At 44.8% G+C, this 22,020-nt stretch overlaps 1 protein-coding gene across 1 annotated transcript in view; it reads right to left on the reverse strand.

Annotated features, from left to right (window-relative positions):
• Positions 1 to 3,818: 3,818 nt before the first annotated feature.
• Positions 3,819 to 22,020, reverse strand: part of LOC114562449 (storkhead-box protein 2) — a 72,679-nt gene continuing 54,477 nt past the window's right edge. The window contains exons 3-5 of the mRNA XM_028588823.1: positions 11,805 to 12,143; positions 9,677 to 11,750; positions 3,819 to 4,207 (exon numbers count right to left, since the gene is read on the reverse strand). Of these exons, the coding sequence (XP_028444624.1) occupies positions 4,003 to 4,207; positions 9,677 to 11,750; positions 11,805 to 12,143 (2,618 nt within the window). The 3' untranslated portion in view covers positions 3,819 to 4,002. The remainder of the gene's footprint in view (positions 4,208 to 9,676; positions 11,751 to 11,804; positions 12,144 to 22,020) is intronic.

Genomic DNA, 22,020 nt, shown 5'->3' on the forward strand with positions numbered 1-22,020 from the left:
CTTTTTATTATGACTATTATCATGGCCGTCGCTGGCCACAATACATCTTAGCACCAGGAGTGAGAGTGGCTCAGGGATTCAAACAGTTTGACGAAAAAAACTCAAGTAGTCATGAACTGGATAGAAATGTAAAATTGACAATAAAGTTGTGTATAACTAAAGAAATACTGAAAAAAAAAAAAAAGGAAAAACAACATAGTCACATCCCTGCTTGTTGTGTAGAACACTGGTCTGGTTTAGTTCTCTGAATCCCCTCCATGTCTCATATTCTCTGTTGGACGCTCAGCCACCTCCAGTGCCAGTACAGCTGCTCCTCGTCAACGTACATTTGGACAACCTTTAAACCTGCAGCAGCGTCTACGCTTTCTGATGCCAGGATTTATACATTTCATTTCAAATTCACTACCCATCTACTGCAAGGGGCCAGCGATATTTGCTAGTTTCAAATTCCCACTTTTAGCTCGACGGGGACGTGACCGTAACCCCTTATGTCCCCTGGATGCAGCTGGAAGTCTGCTTCAAGTGCTTACTGAAACGAAGGTGCTTTGTTTCACATGCCGTGTAGCCAACATTTGCTGCGTTTTTATGTTGGTTTTTTTCCGTTTCTTTCTCTCCACCCTCCTCTCACTTCAACTGAATATGTACACAAGCATTACATGGTGAAAACTGTCCCTATAAAAAACTAAACCAATGGATTTTCTCTGTCCGTGTGCTTATTTTGTGACATAAATGTTTTTTTTTGAGGTCCTGCTGTGACGTTGCCACATAGCGCGGAGTGCCATACTGAAGCGCAGAAGCAAGGTGACTGCTCCGAAAGCCACAATGGCTAGTTCATAGTTTCTTCATGAACGGAGCCATTAAATACGGTGTTATGCCTTGTGTTGTCCTTCGGGTCACCGGGACCCATTCCAGTTTATTTGACGTTTTGTATTGGCCTGGCGTTGAGCTGGACCCCCATGCTCAACGCCAGGCCAATACAAAACATCAAATCATTTTCGTCAAATAAATTTCATGAACGTGTGATTAGCGTAATCCTACTTGAATGAGGAACAGTCAGACTGAGTTCCTTTAACACCAAAGTAACTTCACGAGTAGCCTACGTCTACCGACTGAAGCCTGTTTTATACTTCTGCGTAAAATCTACGCCGTTGGCACGTGGAGACACGAATCTACGCCGTGGCCCGACATGCACTTCTCGATAAATGTAACTACGCGTCGCGGCGACGTTACTGAGACGGTTGCTTCCCCGACTCATTTCCTGGTTCTCCTTCTCCATAAACAACATGAAATCAAGGAGAGGGCTAACCTTTCCTGCTACAGATTTCCCACCGTGGTCAGAAAGAACAGGGGAGACACTTTGTTTCTCCACAGCGCTGTGGAGGAAGGTCTGGCAAAGCGAGACTACACTGCTATCAATCACAGGTATCCAAATCTCAGCGATGTTTACTGAAAGGAACGTGACAAAGTTTATCTGCGGGTTTAGTGTTTTGTGACTGATTTTGACCTCAGCAGTCAGTATGAATACTATTTACACGCTAGCAGGACAGAGAAAAACATGCTTTCTGCGGGTGTGGCGGCTGTGACATCGTCTGCAGGACCTCAATAGCTTATATCCGAGCACCACGGAGAAGTGACTCTACAAACAAACAAGAAAGACTGCTTTTGCTATATGTACATAAAGACAAAGTCAGTACAAAAATGCAGCATGTCATTAAATATTAATTTCATGTCAACTGTCAATACATATAGGCATTTATACACTGTATATATAAACTCACTTATATTGTGTAAGGTATGTATATACTGGATATTCCTCTTTTAATGTCACCTCTAATTTCATCATTATGACAACGCTGAAGTTAGCTTCCGATTGGGCAGGTAAGGGGAAAGCTAATGGAAACGTAACTGATCCTCTGTTTTCCGCACTTCCATACTCTTGTGAAAGTGATTTTAGGTAAAGCATTTAAGTTGTCTGAGACTTTTTGAGACTTTGTGAGCAACACCACAATAAAGACTTCACAAATCCGAAACTATCTTGGATAATCTTTTTAAGCTTTTCTGGGATGGTGTAGTCCAGATTTGACAAGTCTAGGTTTAGTGGTTTTGGTCTGGCACTGGTCCACTGTGGTTCTAATGCGAGACAAGCAGTGAAATCCCCCTTTTTTGTGTGCATTTTCAAAAAAAAAAAAAAAAAAAAAGCTTTCACAAATCTGAAACTGCGTTTTAAAGAATCTCTAGCCTCTCTGGGATAATATAGTCCTGATTTGACCAGTTTAAGTAAAGGGTTTCTTTTCTTCTTTTTTTTTTTTTTTTTTTTTTGCATTTTAGTCCTTTATTTCTAGGACAGCTGAAGACATGAAAGAGGAGAGAGAGGGGGGAATGACATGCAGCAAAGGGCCGCAGGTCCGAGTCAAGCCCCCGGCCGCTGCGTCGAGGAGTAAACCTCTATATGTGGGCGCCCGCTCTACCAACTGAGCTACCCAGGCGCCCAAGTAAAGTGGGTTTTTGATCTGGACCTGGTCCAATGTTGTCTACATTTGAAAATCTCTCTATTTATTTTTACACATAGAAAAAGCTTTCACAAATCTCAAAGTGGATTTCAGACAGCTTTAATGCTTTACCTAAAATCACTAACTAGTAAGAGGAGCAAAAAATGGAGGATCTGTTGCTGAGCAATGCCAAGTTTCCCTTAACTTTCCGAATTTCTGCCGAATTCGAAATCGTATCAATTTTTTTTTTTCTTTAAATAGTTCTCTATTTGTTTTCTTACCTCTCAGTCTGTCTCTGTGCTGCTGTAACATGGATTCCCCCTCAGGGATCAATAAAGTCTTATTTACGGTGGCCCTGACAGCTATCCAGTGTTTTCTTATTATTTTGTGTCTTTTCGTACTAATCTCATCCGTTACAGCCTGTTGCGATAGTGGAGTGGAGTGGAGAAGAGAGCATGGGTCCAGCAGCCACGACAAAGTGGAAACATGATGCAGCTGCATCCAGTCGGACATGAGGGGCAACGTTAAAAAAAAAAAAAGACAAAAAAAAAAGTGGAAGAAGATCTGTAATCAAAAATCTCATCCCTGGAGTTACACCTCAGGCTGTCCATATCATCTGACAACAATGGAGGAGACCACAGCGTTCAGGCAGTTTGAAATGGGCATCATGGCATCCAACAGATACAAGAACTGCTCAGCTTCATTCTACAGAGTGTTAGAGTAAAAAACAGCCCAGGTTACTCATTTGACTGTCTAACCCCCCCCCCCTCACATCGTTGATGCACTTTGGAGTGATGGTCAAGGGTATTCGTTGCCATTTTTTTTTTTTGTGTGGCACTGCACCTTACAAGGTGCCCGCCAGTGGTGAATTTAGAGAAGAGCCTAACGGAGACAAGTGAGTAGCTGGATCAGTGAGAATGTGTGTACCATCAGTAACAGTAGTCAGCAGAGCTGCATCTCTTCAGTGTGTAATACCAGGAGACACCACTAGAGGGAGATGCGCTTATCTGGAGCAGCTGGAATGAGAGTGGAAATAACATGACCTGAGATTACAGATTATACAAACATAGCCACACACACACACACACACACACACACACACTAGAACCCACGTGAAAGTGAAACAACACAACAGCAGTGTGTAAACTAGAGGCTGTAGAATGACATGGTCAGAGTCTGCCCAGTGGCCTGGTGTGTATTATGCATTATGTCTGTGTGTGTGAGAGAGAGAGAAAGCAGTTTTGTGGTGGTCTAAATTTCTCTGTTTGTATCTGTCCGTGTGTGTGTGTGTGTGTGTGTGTGTGTGTGTGTGTGTGTGTGTGTGTGTGTGTGTGTGTGTGCGCGCGCGCGCGAGTGCGTGTTAATAGCTATAGTTCCACAGTGGGCCTGTGGCAGCTCCACTGATTCAGTCAGTCTAAAGATGTAACAGTCCTCAGGGGGGTGGGGGTGGCGGGGGGGCTTTTTACTTTTCTGGCCCCTCTCCATGGGCTCCGCCCAGCCCTTAGTTCTGCCCCTAGACGCTGGTGATTGACGCAAGGCAAGCGCTGGGCTTCTGGAGTTTCTCTGGTTGGGTGCCGGAAGGTTCTGGGATGGCGCGGAAGGAGAAGGGGGGCCCCGTGCCGGTGGTGATGCCGAGATGCCCGGGACTCAGCGCCAGGTTCTGTCGGCGGTTACTCTCCACGATGGACGAGGTGTTGGACGCTAGGCTCTCCCTTGTTCTGCGGAGAGACAGTAACACATAATGAGAAACGATGGAACCACAACACCAAACCAGAGAATGCAATTTGCGAAGAAATTGCGGTGTGAATGCTGTATGGTGGAAGGCGGAAGCTACACTGGATTGCGGGCTTGAATGTGGAAGTATAAGGTGAAGTAGTAGGAAGAGTTGAAAAAGTGGGAATGGGTTTAATGAAACCCCACACCAAATGACCAGGACACATATCAGGACACCAGGACCACTTAGTTTATTTAGTTTAGCTTAATTTCGGCAACCTGTGTGTGCTTTTGCTGCTCTTGCCTGGGTTTCCCACTTGTTGACGTGCTGCTACTGACATGTTGGTTGACTGAATGATTGCGATGGTTTATTCTTGTCCGTCTGTTTTTTTATGTGACTGGTTGACAGCTAAATTGAATTGCCCTTTAGGGATAAATAAAAATGAAATGAACTGAATTGAATACCCTGTGTGACAGACATTCCGATTTTTGATCATCGTCACAACACAGAGGAATATGCAATAAATCAATCCTTAAAATACAAACCCAGTAAGTAAGGCTCTGGGGCATTCTGTACGGCTTTCAAATATTTATTCTCCTGTAAATCAACTTTTCTCATTTAATGTTATCTCTGCTGAGTCGACAACACACGTAGGCATGATTTACTCTTCCTCCTCTTGTTTGGGGAAGTAACCCTTAACGTCAGGTCCAGACTACACAATGAAAGCGTGTGACAATTTCTCCCTCGTAGGGTGTCTTTAGTGGACAACAACAAACGCTGCATTTGTAAGATTTATTTTTTGCCTTCCACGACGTGTTCCCTTCGAGTCCAAGACCAGGACCAACTGAGACCGAGTCAAGACCACGACCAAAAAGGTTCAAGTCCAGGTCAAGACCGAGTCCAAATGAGAGACGGTCAAGATCGTAGAAAGAAAGGGTCAAATTAGGCCACATTATTTACTTAAAATATAAAATGGAAATGTTCCCATTCTTGAACTTATTACTTGTCCTGAAGAATCCATAGTACAAAGTGCGCGCTGACATGGTGTCTGTGGCCAAAATGAAAATGGTTGATGATGGAGGTATATGATGCAGCCAGTGGTATACCAGGCGACCAATCACGATGCCTGTTCTAGATGGATTTTGAAATAAACTAATACCGGTTTTCTGAACGATTGCGCTTCATCAAAGGAGGATTAAAAGGTTACTTTAGAACAAAAGCATATAGTGCTGGACTCGGTCAAGACCAACTAGAATATTTGGCGAGTCCAATAGACCTTGTTGACATGTCATAGCAGGAAAAGCACAGGTGTATTAAAAACCATTAATGATGGCTGCATTCCACTTAGGAGAGGTCCTGGTATTGTGCATGCTGACTCACTGAAAGCCATTGTTAAGGATATCAAATTCAGCTGTGCTTTTCCTACTATGACAAGTCAACATGTCTGCTGTGAAAAAGGTCCACGGCAGAGTCAAGTCGGAGTTCAAATTCCAGCGAGTCCAAGACGAGTGCGAGACAACAGAAAAGAATCTCGAGTCCTGACTCAAGTACTACATCCCTGGCTCCATGCACAACTGTAAATTTTGCGACGCGAAAGAGGAACACACAATTGTTTTTTCTTTTCTTTTCTTTTTTTTTGATTTTCCGAAAACCCAACACAGCCAGCATCATCGGTCAAATCACGTCAAGAATTTATGACTCTATGATTGCAAATCTGACAAAGGGACCATCAAAGCAAACAAAACCACTGTGTAGTCTGAACCCGGGCACAGATGTGCTAGTCGCACCTACTATATTATTTTTCTTTCTTACCTAAGTACGCCAGAATGGAAGGCTTCCAAAAGGCCGATTTCTATATCCTTGTAATGCTGTCTAACTTTGGGGAGGAGAAGAGACTGGATCAGGCAAAGACAGGCTGTGTAATAATTGGTCATATTAAAGTGAGTAAAGATTTTTGAGCTTGTCTAATTTCCTTCGCTGAATGAAAAGACAAAACAATGAAAAGTTGGTTCCAAAGAAAGCGAGCTCAGCAGGAAAATACTGCCCGATTGTTTCCTGATTGTTTCAGTGTGTTTGGGTTAGACTGAGATTTACAAAAGGAGGATGTAAGCCTCGCCAGTGAGGCTCGGTACTGTGTGCTAGGAAAGTCAAGAAGGACTTTCTGGGGGTGGCTTTTGAATCATTTACAACCGCATCATTGTCTCAGTTGAAAGCCTGAGCGAGATTGACTCTGTTTCGCCTGTGGTCTTTCACTTTCCCTTTTAGCTTTTAGTTCTTCAGTTAATTTCCTTCTTCCCTGTGATGGTCCTGCCCCAGTATCCGCCATAACGACAGCAGATAACTTCTACAGTAACATAAAAATATAATTAGGCCTACGTAAAGAGATCTCATGCTACCTTTTTCCTGGCTGCATAGGCTTTTCTGGTGTTACGGCGTTGTGACCCGTCACAACGTGTTACTGTAGCGCCGTCTACCTGCCGTAATATCATTCTGTGACTTTGTGGGAAAATCGGACCCGGGCAGAGGCATTAATAAAAACCATATCAAAATAGCGTTCTTTTCACGGTTAGCCTCGTTTGCTGTTACAGGTCATTTATGATCATCAGATAGAAAATTACACAGTTTCAGAAACATCAAAAAGTTACATATAGTCACTTTAAATCATTGGGATTTTCATGAGAAACCTAATGTTCAGTCCTCCGCACAGTTACAGGACAGTCCAGCGCACCTGCAGACAAGCCGCCCCGCACTAAACTCCTAGAACAGTTACACGAGTTTCACGGAAGACTCTGTGATGTGAAAATATCAGATTTCCACACAATTAAGAGGAATAACAGGTGTGCGTCCAGGTCATGGTTCAGTTATAAAAATCCTAGCCCGCCGTGGAGCGCCCCTCCTGATCACGCTGGACAGCGGTAGTGGAGATTGTACCAGTGTCCGATTCAAAAATAGGCTAATTTGGCTGACTACACGAACGTTCGGCACCGAAGCTGAGGGCATTTCGGCAGCAAACAGAAATGAGCAATCTTTACTCTAGGGATGGTAAGGCTCTCTAAACAATGGTGTTATATTATAAAAAATAAACGTGTCAATCCAAAAATATATATTTATCTAATGTCCTTTTCACAGTTTTGCATTTGTAAGATTAATATTAGTGGTTTTTGTATCTGGTATCAGCCACAACAAACCTAATGGAATTTCAGGGCCGACAGCAATAACCGATAATCGGTAATATTAATTGCTTTTTACCACGGTGTCAGCAGCTGCAGCCAAATCCCTGCCGATGATATTGAGATAACTTTCATTTGTAAACTACTTGGAATATCATATTACTGATATGGTTTGTTAAAGAAAATAGGCCTGTGTTGATATAGCGGATTCCATTTTGGACCCTAAAACACTTATGCTACTTTTTGCTAACGACTCCATAAATTGCAAGTCATACACTGTATCTGATAGATGCACAATGACAGTAATCTGACACCGTTGACTATTGAGTGTGTCACGTATCGAGAATGGTGAGTGAATGAGTGAATGATCGGTGGGTGTCCCTCCTTCTTTCCCTGCGTTTTCAGCGGTTTACCCTGCCCTTGTGTTTCTTGTTGGGCTGTTTGTCACTCTCGCTACGTAGCTGTGTTCCAAACAGTGCACTTTATAGTGTGTTCGCCATTTTGTAGTGATGTTCGAATTCTCCGCGGTTCATGTCTGTATACAACAATGCAACGCGGCTGCGTTTTCCCAGAGGAGGAGAAGAAGAAGCACAAGGACCCGCGGGAACCCGAAAAGGACAAATGGAGCGGGATTTCGTTTCTAAACAGTGGAAATGTAACATGCAACGTATATACAACCTTTTACTCTCCTCCCATTTGTTTACATGGTGCGCCTGCTTCTGTCTCATAAATAACCAGCGCACCTACGGACGCAACAATGTTTGAAAAATTCACTATTTCACCATTTAATAAACACTACTGTATATAGGAAATAGTGAGTGAGTGAATGAGGGAGAACGGTGCTCCGACTCACACCTGCTGCCAATCCACCTGTGCACCTGCAACTCATCCACTCATCAACCTCCAGAAGTACAACTGCGCCAGCACTACGGTCTAGACTTCCGTCAGTTTGTTCAGTTCGCCACTAACGCCTCGGCCGCGCTGAGCTCTAGCTCCGGGTTTCTGGATCCTGCCTCGCCTCACCTTGTGTTTACCTGTGCCTCAGGTCCATTACCTGCCTGTTATCCCTGTCTGCCTGCCTCGTCCAGCGTCTCCTCAGTCGGTTTCCCAGCCGCCAGGCCCGCTCTCTCTGCCTGCCCGGCTCCACCGTGACACTCCGAGCTCAACAAACTCCATCTCTCTGACCTTTTCAATACATCTACTTGAACTCTTGCTTGTATTTGCCCGAGTGCTGCTTTTTGGGTTCAAGAAAAGTAACCAAGCATAACAGTTTAATTATTTATAAAAATTTAGAAAGTTTTTTTTCCAAATGCTGATAGCGAAACCAAATTATCAGATGGACTGACCCAGATTCTGTCTGCTGAAAAACTACTGATAATACTTTACAACTGCATAAAAGTAGGACATGATTTATTATTGCAAATGTCACCTGTAGTCTTCTCTATTCTTGTGTGCCAAAAGAAATGATCAGCTTACCTTAAAACTAAAAAGAAAGGAAGGAAAACATTTTGCTAACCATCCCACAATGCAATCCATTGCATTTGATGAATGGAAAATGAGAGTGGTAAATGTGCCTATATTGTATCGAGAACAATTCAATTCAATTTTATTTATAGTATCAAATCATAACAAGAGTTACTTCAAGACACTTTACAGATAGAGTAGGTCTAGACCTCACTCTATAATTTGCAAAGACCCAACAATTCCAGAAATTCACTACATTGGCTTTAAGCCAGGCGGGGAGCAGCTTTCTGCGGTGAAAAATGGCCGGGAGACGTCGTGATAACGTTGCGTTAATCAGGTGATTCAGTTTGTCTTTGCAGAGAACAGAGATGCTGTATTTTCAGTTTTATAGCCGATCGTCTTATTTTGTTTACAAGTTCCAGATGGAGTCTGGAGATGATGTGGGATACTTTTTACGGTTTACATCTCACTTTACACACTTCACGCTGTGGCAGCTAGCTCAGGGGAGAGACTGGATGACACTAGGTGGTACAGCCTGAGACATGCACAAAAATACAACATTTTTCTTCTGCATTATTGTTTTGCTTTTCCCTCCGTTGTACCAAACCTCGAACCGAACCGTGATGTCTGAACCGAACCGTGACTTCTGTACCGTTCCCCCCTTATAGGAAAATAGTGAGTGAGTGAATGAGGGAACGGTTTCGAACACAGCTTCTGTGTGAGTGAGTGGGTGTGTGTGTGTGTGTGTGTGTGTGTGTCATGTCACACCTGCTGCCAATCCACCTGCAGAAACAGTTTGGGTATGTACATATGTATGCAGTATATACACATGTTCTCACCGTGGGGAGTTGAATCCGCTGTCGACAGTGACGGAGCTGGAGTCCATACTGTCGAGTCGAGCGGAGTGGGCTGACTGCTGGTTCTGACCGGGCTCTGGAAGGTTCTCTTTAGCACCAGGGAAGGTGAGGGTTCTTTCAAACCTCCTCTGCAGGTCCCTTTCCTTCTCTCTCTCCAACAGCCACTGCATGGTCCCTGCCCCGCCTCCTCCCATCCCGGCAACGCCTCCTCCGGCCTTCTCGCCCTCCCCTCGACTTTTAGTCCCCCCCTCCTCGAGTTCGTCGTCGTCTGAGACGTTGTAGTAGTCAAAGGAAGCCTCTGCAGCACCGGTCGAGGGTTCAATCCCCTGCGCGGGAGCGGACGGCGTAGCCACCAGGGGTTTGGGAGCGTCAAAGGCCTCCTGGGAATCAAGTGCATCGCAGGACGAGGACAGAGTAGAGGAGGCGAGGGCTGGGGGTTTTCTCAGGGAGCTGTAGCCGGGCAAAGGGAGGCTAGGAGGAGGTTTGAAGAGTGTGTCTTTACTAAAGATCTCCTTACGTTTCTCCTGACCAGAGGAGGCACTGTGGGGAGGGCGTCCATTAGGAAGTGGCGGGTCGGGGATAGAGAGGGGTATCGGAGGCAGGCTGCCACCCTTAGGTCCCACCTTTGACAAGTCCTCCTTATTTTCTAGAGGATGGGGTGTCTGTCTGTCTGTTTGCCTGTCAGCGCTGCCTAGTTTTAATCCCTCGTGGCTACTTTTGCCTAGGGTTCCCATTGGGTTGGCTGCTGTGAGAGCAGCCTCGGAGGAACCCGCGCATTGGAAGTAATCGTCAGGAGGGACGGCGCTGAGCAGTGGTTTGGGCGAGTATGCCGGCAGGCTGTCCCTGCTCTTACTCTTCTCTAAACTCCTGCCACCATCCAACCCCAGAGAATCCACGGGCAGTTTAGCTGAGGGTGGGGTGGCTCGAGAGTAGTGAGAAGAGCTCTGATTGGCTCGCAGGGTGCCATCGTCCGTGTAGTAGCGGCTCCGATCCTCGTAATAGTCGGGTGGTCCGATCAAGCCGGCTCCGAGTGGTCCTTTGGAATTGTCCATGGATCTGGAGCGTTCCTTGGCCTTGTCGCTGCGTTCGTTCCGGGACTTCCTCTCCTGGGTGTGGGAGTGCGAGCGGTGGACTTTGGAGTGGTGGGCCGACGGGCCGTGGCTCGGCTCGGGGAAAGGCATTTCGGTGCGCCGCTTGGCGAGCTCTCCGGACACGTCCCACTCTGGCGTGACGGGCAGGTGGGAGGAGTCGAGGATGTTGGGGTTGCTGTGTGCCAGGTGAAGGCGGGCCCGTTGCCGCTCCATGGCCAGGGCGTGTTCCCTCGGTGAGCGAGCCAGGGAGGACGAGTAGGCTCTGTAGTCCCGGTCGGCGAGCTCCAGGTGGGAACCGTCGCTTGGCTCGCCGCGGGACGCCCTCGTCTTGCTGTGCGAGCGGCTGAGTTTGGTCTGAGACTGTTTCCGGTGTCTCCCCCCGCTTCGCCTGCTCCTGGAGCTCTGATTGGCAGACGACGCTTTGCTCCTCTGGGCCCGCTCCTCTTCGAGGCGCTTCATGACCGCCGTGTGCCGGGCCAGGTTCTCCACGGTGAGATCGGGGTTGATTCGGCGGATGATCTCCATCTCTACGTGGCGGGGCAGCTGGCTGGGCGCCTCCTCGTCGCGGAGCGGCCACTCCTCAGGGGGGAACTGTGCGGAGAAGGTGGCCAGCTGCTTGGCCTTGTCCTTCTTAAAGCTCAGACGAAACAGCTTTAAACCAAATTTCCGACTTCCCGTACCACTTCCCCCACCTGCTTGTTTCTCGGTCTCTCCCGTTCCTCCCCCTCCTCCTCCTCCTCCTCCTCCTCCTCCTACTCCCCCACTTCGGTGCTTGGTGAGCGTATCCGTCTTGAAGGGGAACCCAAGGGTGCTGCGACTCTTTTCCGTGTTGCCTCCTGCTTGCTGAGGAGGTGTCTGAGGGGAGTGTGGGGACGAGTACGCCTCCCGGTGGTCCTTGGGAGATCGACGCTGCAGGGTGGTGTGGTGGCTGGGAGGGTCGTCTCCGCGGTAACTGTTGTTGTAAAAAGAATCCCCTCCTCCTCCTCCTCCTCCTCCTCCTCCTCCTCCTCCTCCTCCGCCTCCGCCTCCGCCTCCCGCACTGTGGTTCTGGCTGGACTTTGGGTGCGCTCGATCTCGTGCGGCTCCCGAGGTGGACGGGGTGATGGTGCCAGAGAGAGGGGAGGTGCACTGCGTCTGCTGATGCTGCTGCTGGTTCTGATGCTGCTGCTGTTGGTGTCGGTCAGCGGCTCGCTCGTCTAAGTGGTACCACTTGGAGCTGGTTCGGATTAGGCTCGGAGTGATGAAGTAAGTCTGAGGGGTCACAATGAAATATCCGTCGGGTGTCGGGTAGATCTTCCGCTCACGGACCAGCATGCCGAGCGTGTGGTGCAGAACCTCCTCCGTTGGTGTGGGAACACCTGGGCAAAAACCAGAGACAAGAAAGCAGTTAGAGCAGAGCCCTTTCACACAGGTCCACATCATTCTTATAAACGAAGCAAGATACAACTACGTGAGAAGTATTTCACGCCTGGTTTTGGCGTTTCATCTACTGTAGACCGAGAACTCGAACATTATCTAAAGAAGTGCAGGTTTAATATTATCCTCATTGCAAATGTAAAATTGAGTACATGTAAACGCTGTAGTGGCAAAAACCTGAGGACTGTTCATCGAAACATTCAATTACATAAAAAAGTTGAACTTTATGTTTATCCTCAGCATTTGAATAAAAGATGTACTTGGTGCAATGTATATATGACCTATTAAATTCATTTATTTATTTGTTTATTTAACAGGGACCATACAAGCAAACATAGTTACAATACAAAGCCCGTAACTGATGCGCAGCATATAGAGTTTATAGCTAGTGCTAATTCTCAACTCTTGTTCCTGGTTTGAAAAACAGATACATGCATAAAAAAAAAAGAGAAATAAAAAGGTAAAATCGTAGGCATTTCTTCATACACACACACCTTCACTCACTACACAAGAAAAACAAAATAATACTAATAGCAATAGTTAAAAATGGTTAAAGTTTTGATTTGCCTTTAGCCACAACTTAATGCTGGAAGGAAATTTTTTGAAGTCCGATATGACCTTAATGTCAGCTGGTAATGAATATTTGTTTCAAAATGTCAAATGAAATATGATTGAATCAAAATCCACAGAAATTGATTATGTAAAGGCCGCAGTATGCTTTAAACAAAGTGTGTGTCAAGATTGTCTGAGTTATCCGAAATAAATAATCCGGTCCACTTCATGCGGTGATTGACCAGCTGTGGGGACGTGTGAGAGCAGGCAGGATTTGAACTTCAGTCTTTCTCAGCTCGTGTTTTCATTCTACGCTAAAACTACTTGGGTCACTTTCGACGTGTACAACCGAGCGTAGCAAGACGAACGCCTTCGAGGAGAGACCGAGTCTGAACGTGTGCACCATAGGGCTGGGCGATATGGAGAAAATCAAATTTCACGATAATTTTGACCAAATACCTCGATATCGATATTGTAGTGTTGACTGTTGGTGCTTTCACAAAATATTTACACAATGAGATTTTTGATAAATAATCACCAGTAATGTGGATATAATGACTAAGTGGGTAAAGGCAAATAATAGAACAGTTACAACAGTCTGGTAAGTTCAGTTCAAATGACCTCACTTTACAGCCTTTAAAACCAGGAAAGGACAACACTTATGCCATATTACGATATCCAAAATCTAAGACGAGATCATATCATGATATCGATATAATATCGATATATTGCTCAGCTCTATTGCACCATTACGATGCATCATGTCTTGACACAGTGTTCACCTTACCTCTGTGCTTGTGGCTTCTGCTTTTTCTTATCTGTATATAGTTTTTTTTTTTTTTTTTTTTTAGATCAACTTTTTATTATTTTTAATATTTTTTGGAACATACAGAACAGACAAATACAACTGAACAAGAACAGTTTTTTCTTTTATAAACACACAACTTTGTTAGTGATGCTTCCCCTTTCCAATACACCTTATCTATGACTAGTTCATCTCCTGGGCACTATCCGGGTGCACCAAACCCCCAAACTGTGTGTGTGTCAAAAATGTATTATTATTTTTTTCCTAAATATGGCGGAGAGGGACAGAAGCCATCTTAGCGATGATGCCTTTAAAAGAGAGAAGAATAGAAAAAAAACACCTAATATTCTTATTGTGGATTTTACAGAGATGTTGCAGCCACTTCTTCACAATTAAGTAAGATTTGTGTTTTTCCGCGTTTTTTTGTTTTTAACCAGTTCCCTGGTATGCTACGATATAAAACATTTAGCCATGTAGTAAGTAGTTAAAGAACACAACAGGACGTCACACAAATGGACCATTTCAGTGACGCTCCCACCGCCGCACTACCCTGCGGCAAATCGCTGGATTGCTTTTTTTGGTCTGTTTGGGCCCTTAGAGTGTTACGTTCCGTATCCCCAGTGCAGTTCACAAACACCACAGGAGAGACGTTACTGAGTTCCAGTAGAAAGGCCAACTAAGCCCAAAACACACACACACACACACACACACAGGTTTGTGGCACTATCTTTGTGGGGACCCGTCATTGACATAATCCATTCCCTAGCCCCTTACCCTAACCTTGACCATCACAACTAAATGCCTAACCTTAACCCTTACCCTCACCCTAACCATAACCTAATTCTATCCCTAATCCTAAAACCATTTTTGGCCCCACAAAGCTGTCGGGACTCCACAAGTATACTGGACTCCTGGTTTTTGGACACCACGAATATAGTCTCTCACACACACACACACACACACACACACACACACACACACACACACACACACACACTCACTCTCTTCTGGATTATTTGTGATCACCAGGGTGGTGATTTTTGGGAGAGGCCACGGTCAGCCATCCTCTTTCTTTTACAGTGTCTGCATTCATTTCAGTTTAGAAATGCCCAGACAGCCGCTCTGCCTCAACCCTCCTCCCAATTTTTTTCCTCTCTCTTCCTTGTCCATACTCTCTGCTTCTTCTCTATTCTTCTTTCCCGCTCCTCCTTTCTCTTCCCTCCATTAACCTATCCCCCCCTCTCTCTCTCTTCTCAGTAGCTCCTGCTCTCTCTCTCTCTCTCTCTCTGTCAGTCTCGAGGTATTGCTGCCAGTTACATCATAGCAGCCTTTCAGCCCAGCCAGAATGATGCAACTCCATGCAGACAGACACGCGCACACACACACACACACACACACACACACACACACACACACACACACACACACACACACACACACACACACACACACACACACACACACACACACACACACACACACACACACACACACACACACACACACACACACACACACACACACACACACACACACACACACACACACTTGTTTGTCCATCCCCTTTCCTCTCTATGTTGTGGATAAAAGGCCGAGCACAGGGAAGGAGGTGGGGACAGAAGCGCGCTGTGACTGAAAGCTTCTGTTCCGAATTCAGGACGGGCTAATCTTGACATCAACACACTCACACTGCCACAATGTAATACATATTCAAATGTTTCATATTACATTGATCAATCTCTGCACTCAATCTACTGGCATCAGGGGGGAACTTGTACCAGCCGTCTTCTATTAATGATGAGATTAGTGTGAAAGACAGTTTGTGAGAGTTCCAGGGTCCAGACTGGTTGCTAATGATGCTCTATCATCTCAACTACAATGGGTCAAAGTGGGAAACAGGAAGTGCATGTGTAAACTGCAAGGGGGTAAACCTGCCTCCGCAAAGCGTACCTACCATGGAGCCATTTTGATGCTAACAAGCCATCAGACGCAAAAGAGCGTAGGTTAACCCTTGTATTGTCCTTCGTGTCATGGGGACTTGGTTAGTTTATTTATATTTTGTATTAGCCTGTCCAAATGCGTTCGATTGTAGCACGGGTCTCTGGGACCCCGCCCCCGTGACAGTTCATGTGAAATGACATCACATAGTATGCGGGGGTCACCGGGGGACACGAAGCTCAACGCCAGGTCAATGCAAAAACATCAAATAAACTGAACGGGTCCTGGGGACCCCGAAGGACAATACAAGGGATAAGAGGAAGAAGGAAGAACTAGCCACAAGACCCGAACCCGACCCCTTTATACCAGCAGATGGCGGTAATCTGAATTTGTCATTCAAAAAGGTAAACCGGATATACAGCCACACTTTGTAATTTGAAGAGATATATGTGTTCTTTTGTTTCTGATGTGACTGTGGTACATGGGGAGTGGCACTTGGACATTGACAAATCCAATGAGAATTGCTCACCTTTTGTTGGTTGACTATATATATTTTTTTCTTTATTGACTCAAATGAAGATGCGGTGGGGTTAAAACATTAATCTGATTGCATAATATAAAGGCTGCAATTCAATCAGTGTGCTCCAGTCCGTTCTTTTACCTTACCAATTCAATGCCCCGTCTGTCACCTATTGAAACGACAATCACTGTAGACATGGTGAGTTCATAGCAACCCCGCCTCTTCTCTCAGCTTAGGAGTTCTTTAATAAAAGTGTCTCTCAGCAAGTGCGTGGAAACTCTTAGCTGGAACTTTAAGTGTTAATTTGGAGGACTCCTAGCGGTAAGATAAGCTCCTTTGTAAATACAAACCCCAGTCTCTGTACAGGCACTAGTACCAAACCTGGCAACCTCACCATGACAACAAAAACTTCAGGCTGCTCACAGTCACCGCACCGGTGTTAAGAAATTGTCACGGACCCCTAAAGCACAGACTGTTATCAATATCAAACAATCATATTTCCCAAAACGTTGAACTATTAGGGGTGTGAGAGAAAATCTGATACACTTGAGTATCGCGATATGTTATTTTGATGGATTTTTATTTATTTTTTTAGTTTACGTGCAAAAATATTCATGGTAAGACAGTGGTTCACGTTTATGTTGTATTTAAACGCTAGATGGCTATGCTGAGACGCACCACTAGTGTCCTTGCCTAACAGTGCCTAGCAGTGCCTGACTTTTTGCTAGAAGCTAACAACGTAGTATGGCTGAACTTTGGCCTACTTTAGCATATACAAATTTGCTCATTAAGAACCTGTGAACCACAATCCCAAACTGGCAGTTTGATTTTCTTTGTACTAAATTGTTTACCTAAAGTAAACTTCTTTGACTTTTATGTACATGATGTCTTTTTTTAAATATTCTTTTTCTAAAATTATACTTTAAAAAAATCCCAATATATCTGGATCAGAAAAACTATGTTTCTAGGGGAAAATATCACTTGGGGGTGGGGACAGGTACATGTCACAATGATCGCATCGGTGACAATCAGGGCGCATACATGCACAGCAGTAACCGTGAATAAACGGGTTAGGCCAGTTCTCCCCGTATACATGAGCGGGGAAGAATGGGAAGAATGACAGGAGTAACCCCACCTCCGGTACAGTAGGTGGCGCTCTGCCAACGCACAACGCTTTTTCTTCCGGTTGACCAATGTCAAAATTACACAGACCAATCACTAAATTTGTAAAATGTAGCAACTTAATGTTTAATTTACACATTATCTCACCATGGGACAGCACAGTGTTCCCACCAGACAACTGAAAACTTGTTTGGCTCATTAGAACATAATCTGTAACCAGTGTCGGGTGGAATTAGCAAACTTTCGTTAGCTAGCTAACTAACGTTAACATTAGCCAGCGGTTGCAGCGGGGGCGAGAAGGGGAAAAGGGTCCAACTGCAGCTTGCAGGAGTAAGTAAGTAAGTAAGCCCTGCAGTACGCAGATCGAGGAGTGGCTCAATGTGGGTGGAGCTAAACGTTTGACTCCGCCCACTTGCCATATAGCAATTGGCAGAGCCATTTCTCTATCACTCTGGCAATTGGTCTGAGGGGAAAACACAGGCCTTTGAAGCTGACAGGAGATCTTTTCCCGCGTGTGAAGTTTGCTTTTCCCGTTGTTGTTTTTCTTAACCCAACCGTCCGTTGTTGGCGTCCCCCAGAGACACGGGCTCGTTTCCTGCAAATTACGTTTGCTTTCCCCGTTATCCTTTTCCTTAACCCAGCGGCGGAGTGGAACCAAAACATCTACCGGGAAATTTTGTAGACCACCGGCCGGCAGGTAGCGTCCGTCCGCGGGCAGCCAGCCGGCAGCCAACGTCCGTCCGCGGGCAGCCAGCGTCCGTCCGCGGCCAGCCAGCGTCCGTCCGCGGGCAGCCAGCGTCCGTCCGCGGGCACTCCGCCTCTGCCTTTACAACCGTCAGTTGTTGTCTGGCGTTTCCCAGAGACCAGGGCTCATTTCCCGGGAGTCATGTTTGCTTTCCCCGTTCTTCTTTTCCTAAACCCAACCCGTTCTTTTTTCCTTTTTACAATTCAAATATCATTATTTATTATAATCTATATATCTATATATAATATATATTATAATTATTATAAAGGTGTTGCATTGACGTTTGAGAATGTGCTGCCTGATGTCCGCCACCAGATGGCGCGCCCATCGTTTAGCTCCGCCCACATTTGGCCCAACCCCGATCTGCGTACTGCAGTCAGGTGCAATTGGCTTGCAGCAGTGGCGTGAGCAAAGTGAGCGGAGGGCGTGGCGTGAGCAAAGGGGGCGTGGCGTGAGCGACTGCTGCAAGCTGCAGTTGGACCCTATTGGCGGGGGCTGCTCGTTCTCTCCACTGTTTTTTGCCGAGACACAGCGGTGACAGCCCCGGAGATGGACAGTAGGTTTAAGCCATCTCACGATGTCCGTTGCAGCCTCGGCGGGGAGTAAAACAGACGGACCGCAGGCTCTTTGCTGTCGATGTTCCTCTAATTCGGGTAACGGTGTGTAAAAACGGTGCGCAGACGCTTAAACCGATAATAGCCCGGTTAAGGTGTATGCATGCAAGGATACCCCGGTTAGTGAAGGAGTTCTCTACCTCCGTTAACCGGGGTGAGGTGTTTACATGGCATTTGAGATCGGGGTATTGCATTAACCCGAATATAATTGTTTTTTTTTAAACTGCATGCAAACGCCCTGATTGATTTTGATGAAATTGTCCCATTTGGGTGAAATAACCCTTCAAAATCAGTCTGAAAAGATGACTGAACAACAGATTGACACATTAAATACTCATATTGATAGACTGAATAGCAGCTGGGCAGACAGCTGTGTGTGTGTGTGCGTGTTGCCTGTCATTACATCATACAAGTGCGGTTGCTTTGGTGACATGACGCAAGCTCTCTAAAGAGGGAAACCCATGCAATGTAAAAAGACAGATTAGGTCCACCATGGAACATGACATCAACCGTTTACTGACTGATCAAAAATGAGAAGAATTACAGCTGAAAAATTATAATTGGATTAATACATTTAATGAATGAATCAATCAGTTGATTGACAAATGAATTAGCGATGTGGTCGATTAACGATTTTGATGATTCATTTATTGTTTAACTTATGTGGCTGTATTTTGTTGGTAAAAAAACTCACGGTTGAAATCTTCTTAAGCTGTACTTGATTAACGTTATGTAATACTGTTTCCAGGGACATTTTATACTTTATTTTTTTTTTCTTCTCGGATTATGGCTTCACCAATGTGAGGATATGCTGCTTTCTTCAATTTCAATTTAATTTTATTTATAGTATCAATTCATAACAAGAGTTATCTCAAGACACTTTACAGATAGAGTAGGTCTAGACCAGTGGTTCCCAACCTGGGGTCCGGGCACCCCCAGGGGGGGCGGCAAAGATCACAGGGGGGGCGCGAGTCTTTATCTGGTTTGAGGTTGAGGTAAAAAAAATTGTTTTGCACATGTTAAACAAATGATGATAATACACTAGAATATCTAATGTATACAAAAGTCAGTATGAAAACTATATATTTTGTTGTATCCTCATTTTTCCTGCCGCCACGGCATCACAATTTTATGAATGAAACATGGAGGAGAAACGTAACAGTGCTGATAACTCCTCTGTATCAAAAAGGAAAGTAAGGCTCTATCTCGAGAGTTACCTCAACTTTGGTTTCGGGGGAGGGGGCTCAGCTTTTCTTAGACATGAGTAGGGGGGGCGCCAAGGAAAAAAGGTTGGGAACCACTGGTCTAGACCACACTCTATAATTTACAAAGACCCAACTATTCCAGTAATTCTCCCAAGAGCAAGCATTCTTCTGTTTTATATCATTGTAAACTGAATATCTTTGGGTTTTGGACAGTTTGTCAGACCAAACAAGATTTAAAAACATCACTTGAGCACTGAGAAACTGTAGTCGGCATTTATTTGCAAAAATTAAAAATTAAAATAAACTTTTCTTGGCCCATCCTCCAAATTTCTCTCAATGCCACGGTGTTCCCATAGCAGATTTGGAAGTTATATCAGCCAGTCAATACTCTAACTGATCGGCCTAATTTTATTGGTAGGAGGGATACTTCAACATTTTGGGAAATTCTGTTCATATGGATATCATTCTCATGGCTCTGTGTTCACTACAGAGATGTCAGGACATGATTATACTAGCTTCGCATAAAGACTGGAAGCAGGAGAAACAGCTAGCCTGGCTCTGTCTTAAGTTCAAAAATACCAAGACCTCATAAGCTCACTAATTAACAAAATGTATCTCTTTTGTTTACTCCAGTGGTTTCCAAACAGGGGGTTGCCCTCTTTGGGGGCTGGAACTCCTTCTTCAACTTTAGTTGGTCCAGTCCACATAAATATCTGGGCAAATAATTAAAGATTTAAGTCTAGGGCTCCCATATATAGAGATTACCTCCTCGATGCAGTGGCGAGTGCCAAAAAAAAAGATTTAAGTCTACACATTCACTAGCTCTTCTATGAACATTGCCATTGGTACACTCCACAGGTTTCTGCCCCTTCTGTCCAAATGGCTACAACAAGTCTGACAGGGTCAATCTTCAGCTGCAGAAAAAGGGGTAAATGTGTCCTCATTTACACAGAAGACAACTGTACAGCTCCTCCTCTGTGTTGGTGCTGGCTCAGAAGCAAAGCTACCAGCAGGCTCTGACTGTGTTAAGACTGAAAACGTCTAACGCCCGGGACACACAGCGCCGAAACCCGGAAATGGCGAGCGAAATGAGCGTGACTAGAGTCTCTCAAAATCTGACGAAAATCTTTTAAACTGACCTTTGTCGATCTGAAATGAAGACAGATTCAGCAACTGCATGGCTTATTTCTCGCTTAAAATGTTTTCAGAAACATGTTTCAGTGAATTATTTTAGTACAATATTAGATCGTATTCTGGACGAGCCGCCATGACAGTCTGGCTTTGAATTTCCTGGGAAAACAAACCCATGTGACGCGTTCGTCCAATCAACTGCCGGTTTTCATTTCTTGGGCAACAATACAGAGTAGCGCCGCCTGCTGCTATGTAGACGAATTACGTTTGTGAAGTCGGTGTCGCCTCAGTGTGTTCCGAGGCAGTTTTTGGACCTCGGGGACCCGACTGATCATTTCGACTGGCTTTTCTGTCGACGATCGGCCGTCTGGTTGGTGTGTACCGGCTATAACTTTCTAACTGCTGCCACTTAAAATTAAGCCGCTGGAAAAAAATAAATAAAATGAAACTAAAACCGTATAACTTTCCAATGTTAGGAAAATTTTACATTAGGGTTACATCCTGCAGCCATCCATTAACACTGGGCGAGAGGCAGGGTACATCCTAGCTTTGTGGAAGACTTAGGTGCATGAAGAAAAAAAGAAAATCTTCTTTCAATTTAAATTTACCATCATTTTGGACCATTATTATTACAACATCTGTGTCTAAAATGTTGACAAAGCTAGCGCAGATAATAAACAACTATAATCATTAAGGTAAATCTGAGAAAAGTCATTTAGTTACATTCATACGGCTTAGGTGGTGCAAGCCTTATAATAGTAGGGAAAAGTCTGACTTCTAGTTGGTCATCAGTGATGATTGAGAGGGATTACTTTTGTATTAGTCTATACATAGTTTTAAATGGTTTTATATTTGATATACCCCAGGCAGTAGAATTTGCCTCTGTAAACCTAAATAAAGGCCCAGTCATGCAAAAGAAAAACAATATGATGATATACTGTGAAACCTCCAGTATCTTATAAAAATAACATGGTACACATTTTTGGTTATATCGCCCAGCACTATGTCACACTAAATAAATGACAAAATAAATGCTCAAAATGTATTAAATTCATTAATATGCATTGCCAACAAAATCATCAAGAGTAAAATAGAGCACTGCATTGGCTGGCATCAGTTGCTTTATTCATGCTTCATCACTGGCTCATGGCGCAGTCAGACCAAAATCTACTTCCCCTTCATTTCCA

This window comes from Perca flavescens, chromosome 10, assembly GCF_004354835.1.
Source record: "Perca flavescens isolate YP-PL-M2 chromosome 10, PFLA_1.0, whole genome shotgun sequence".
NCBI classification, from domain to species: domain Eukaryota; kingdom Metazoa; phylum Chordata; class Actinopteri; order Perciformes; family Percidae; genus Perca; species Perca flavescens.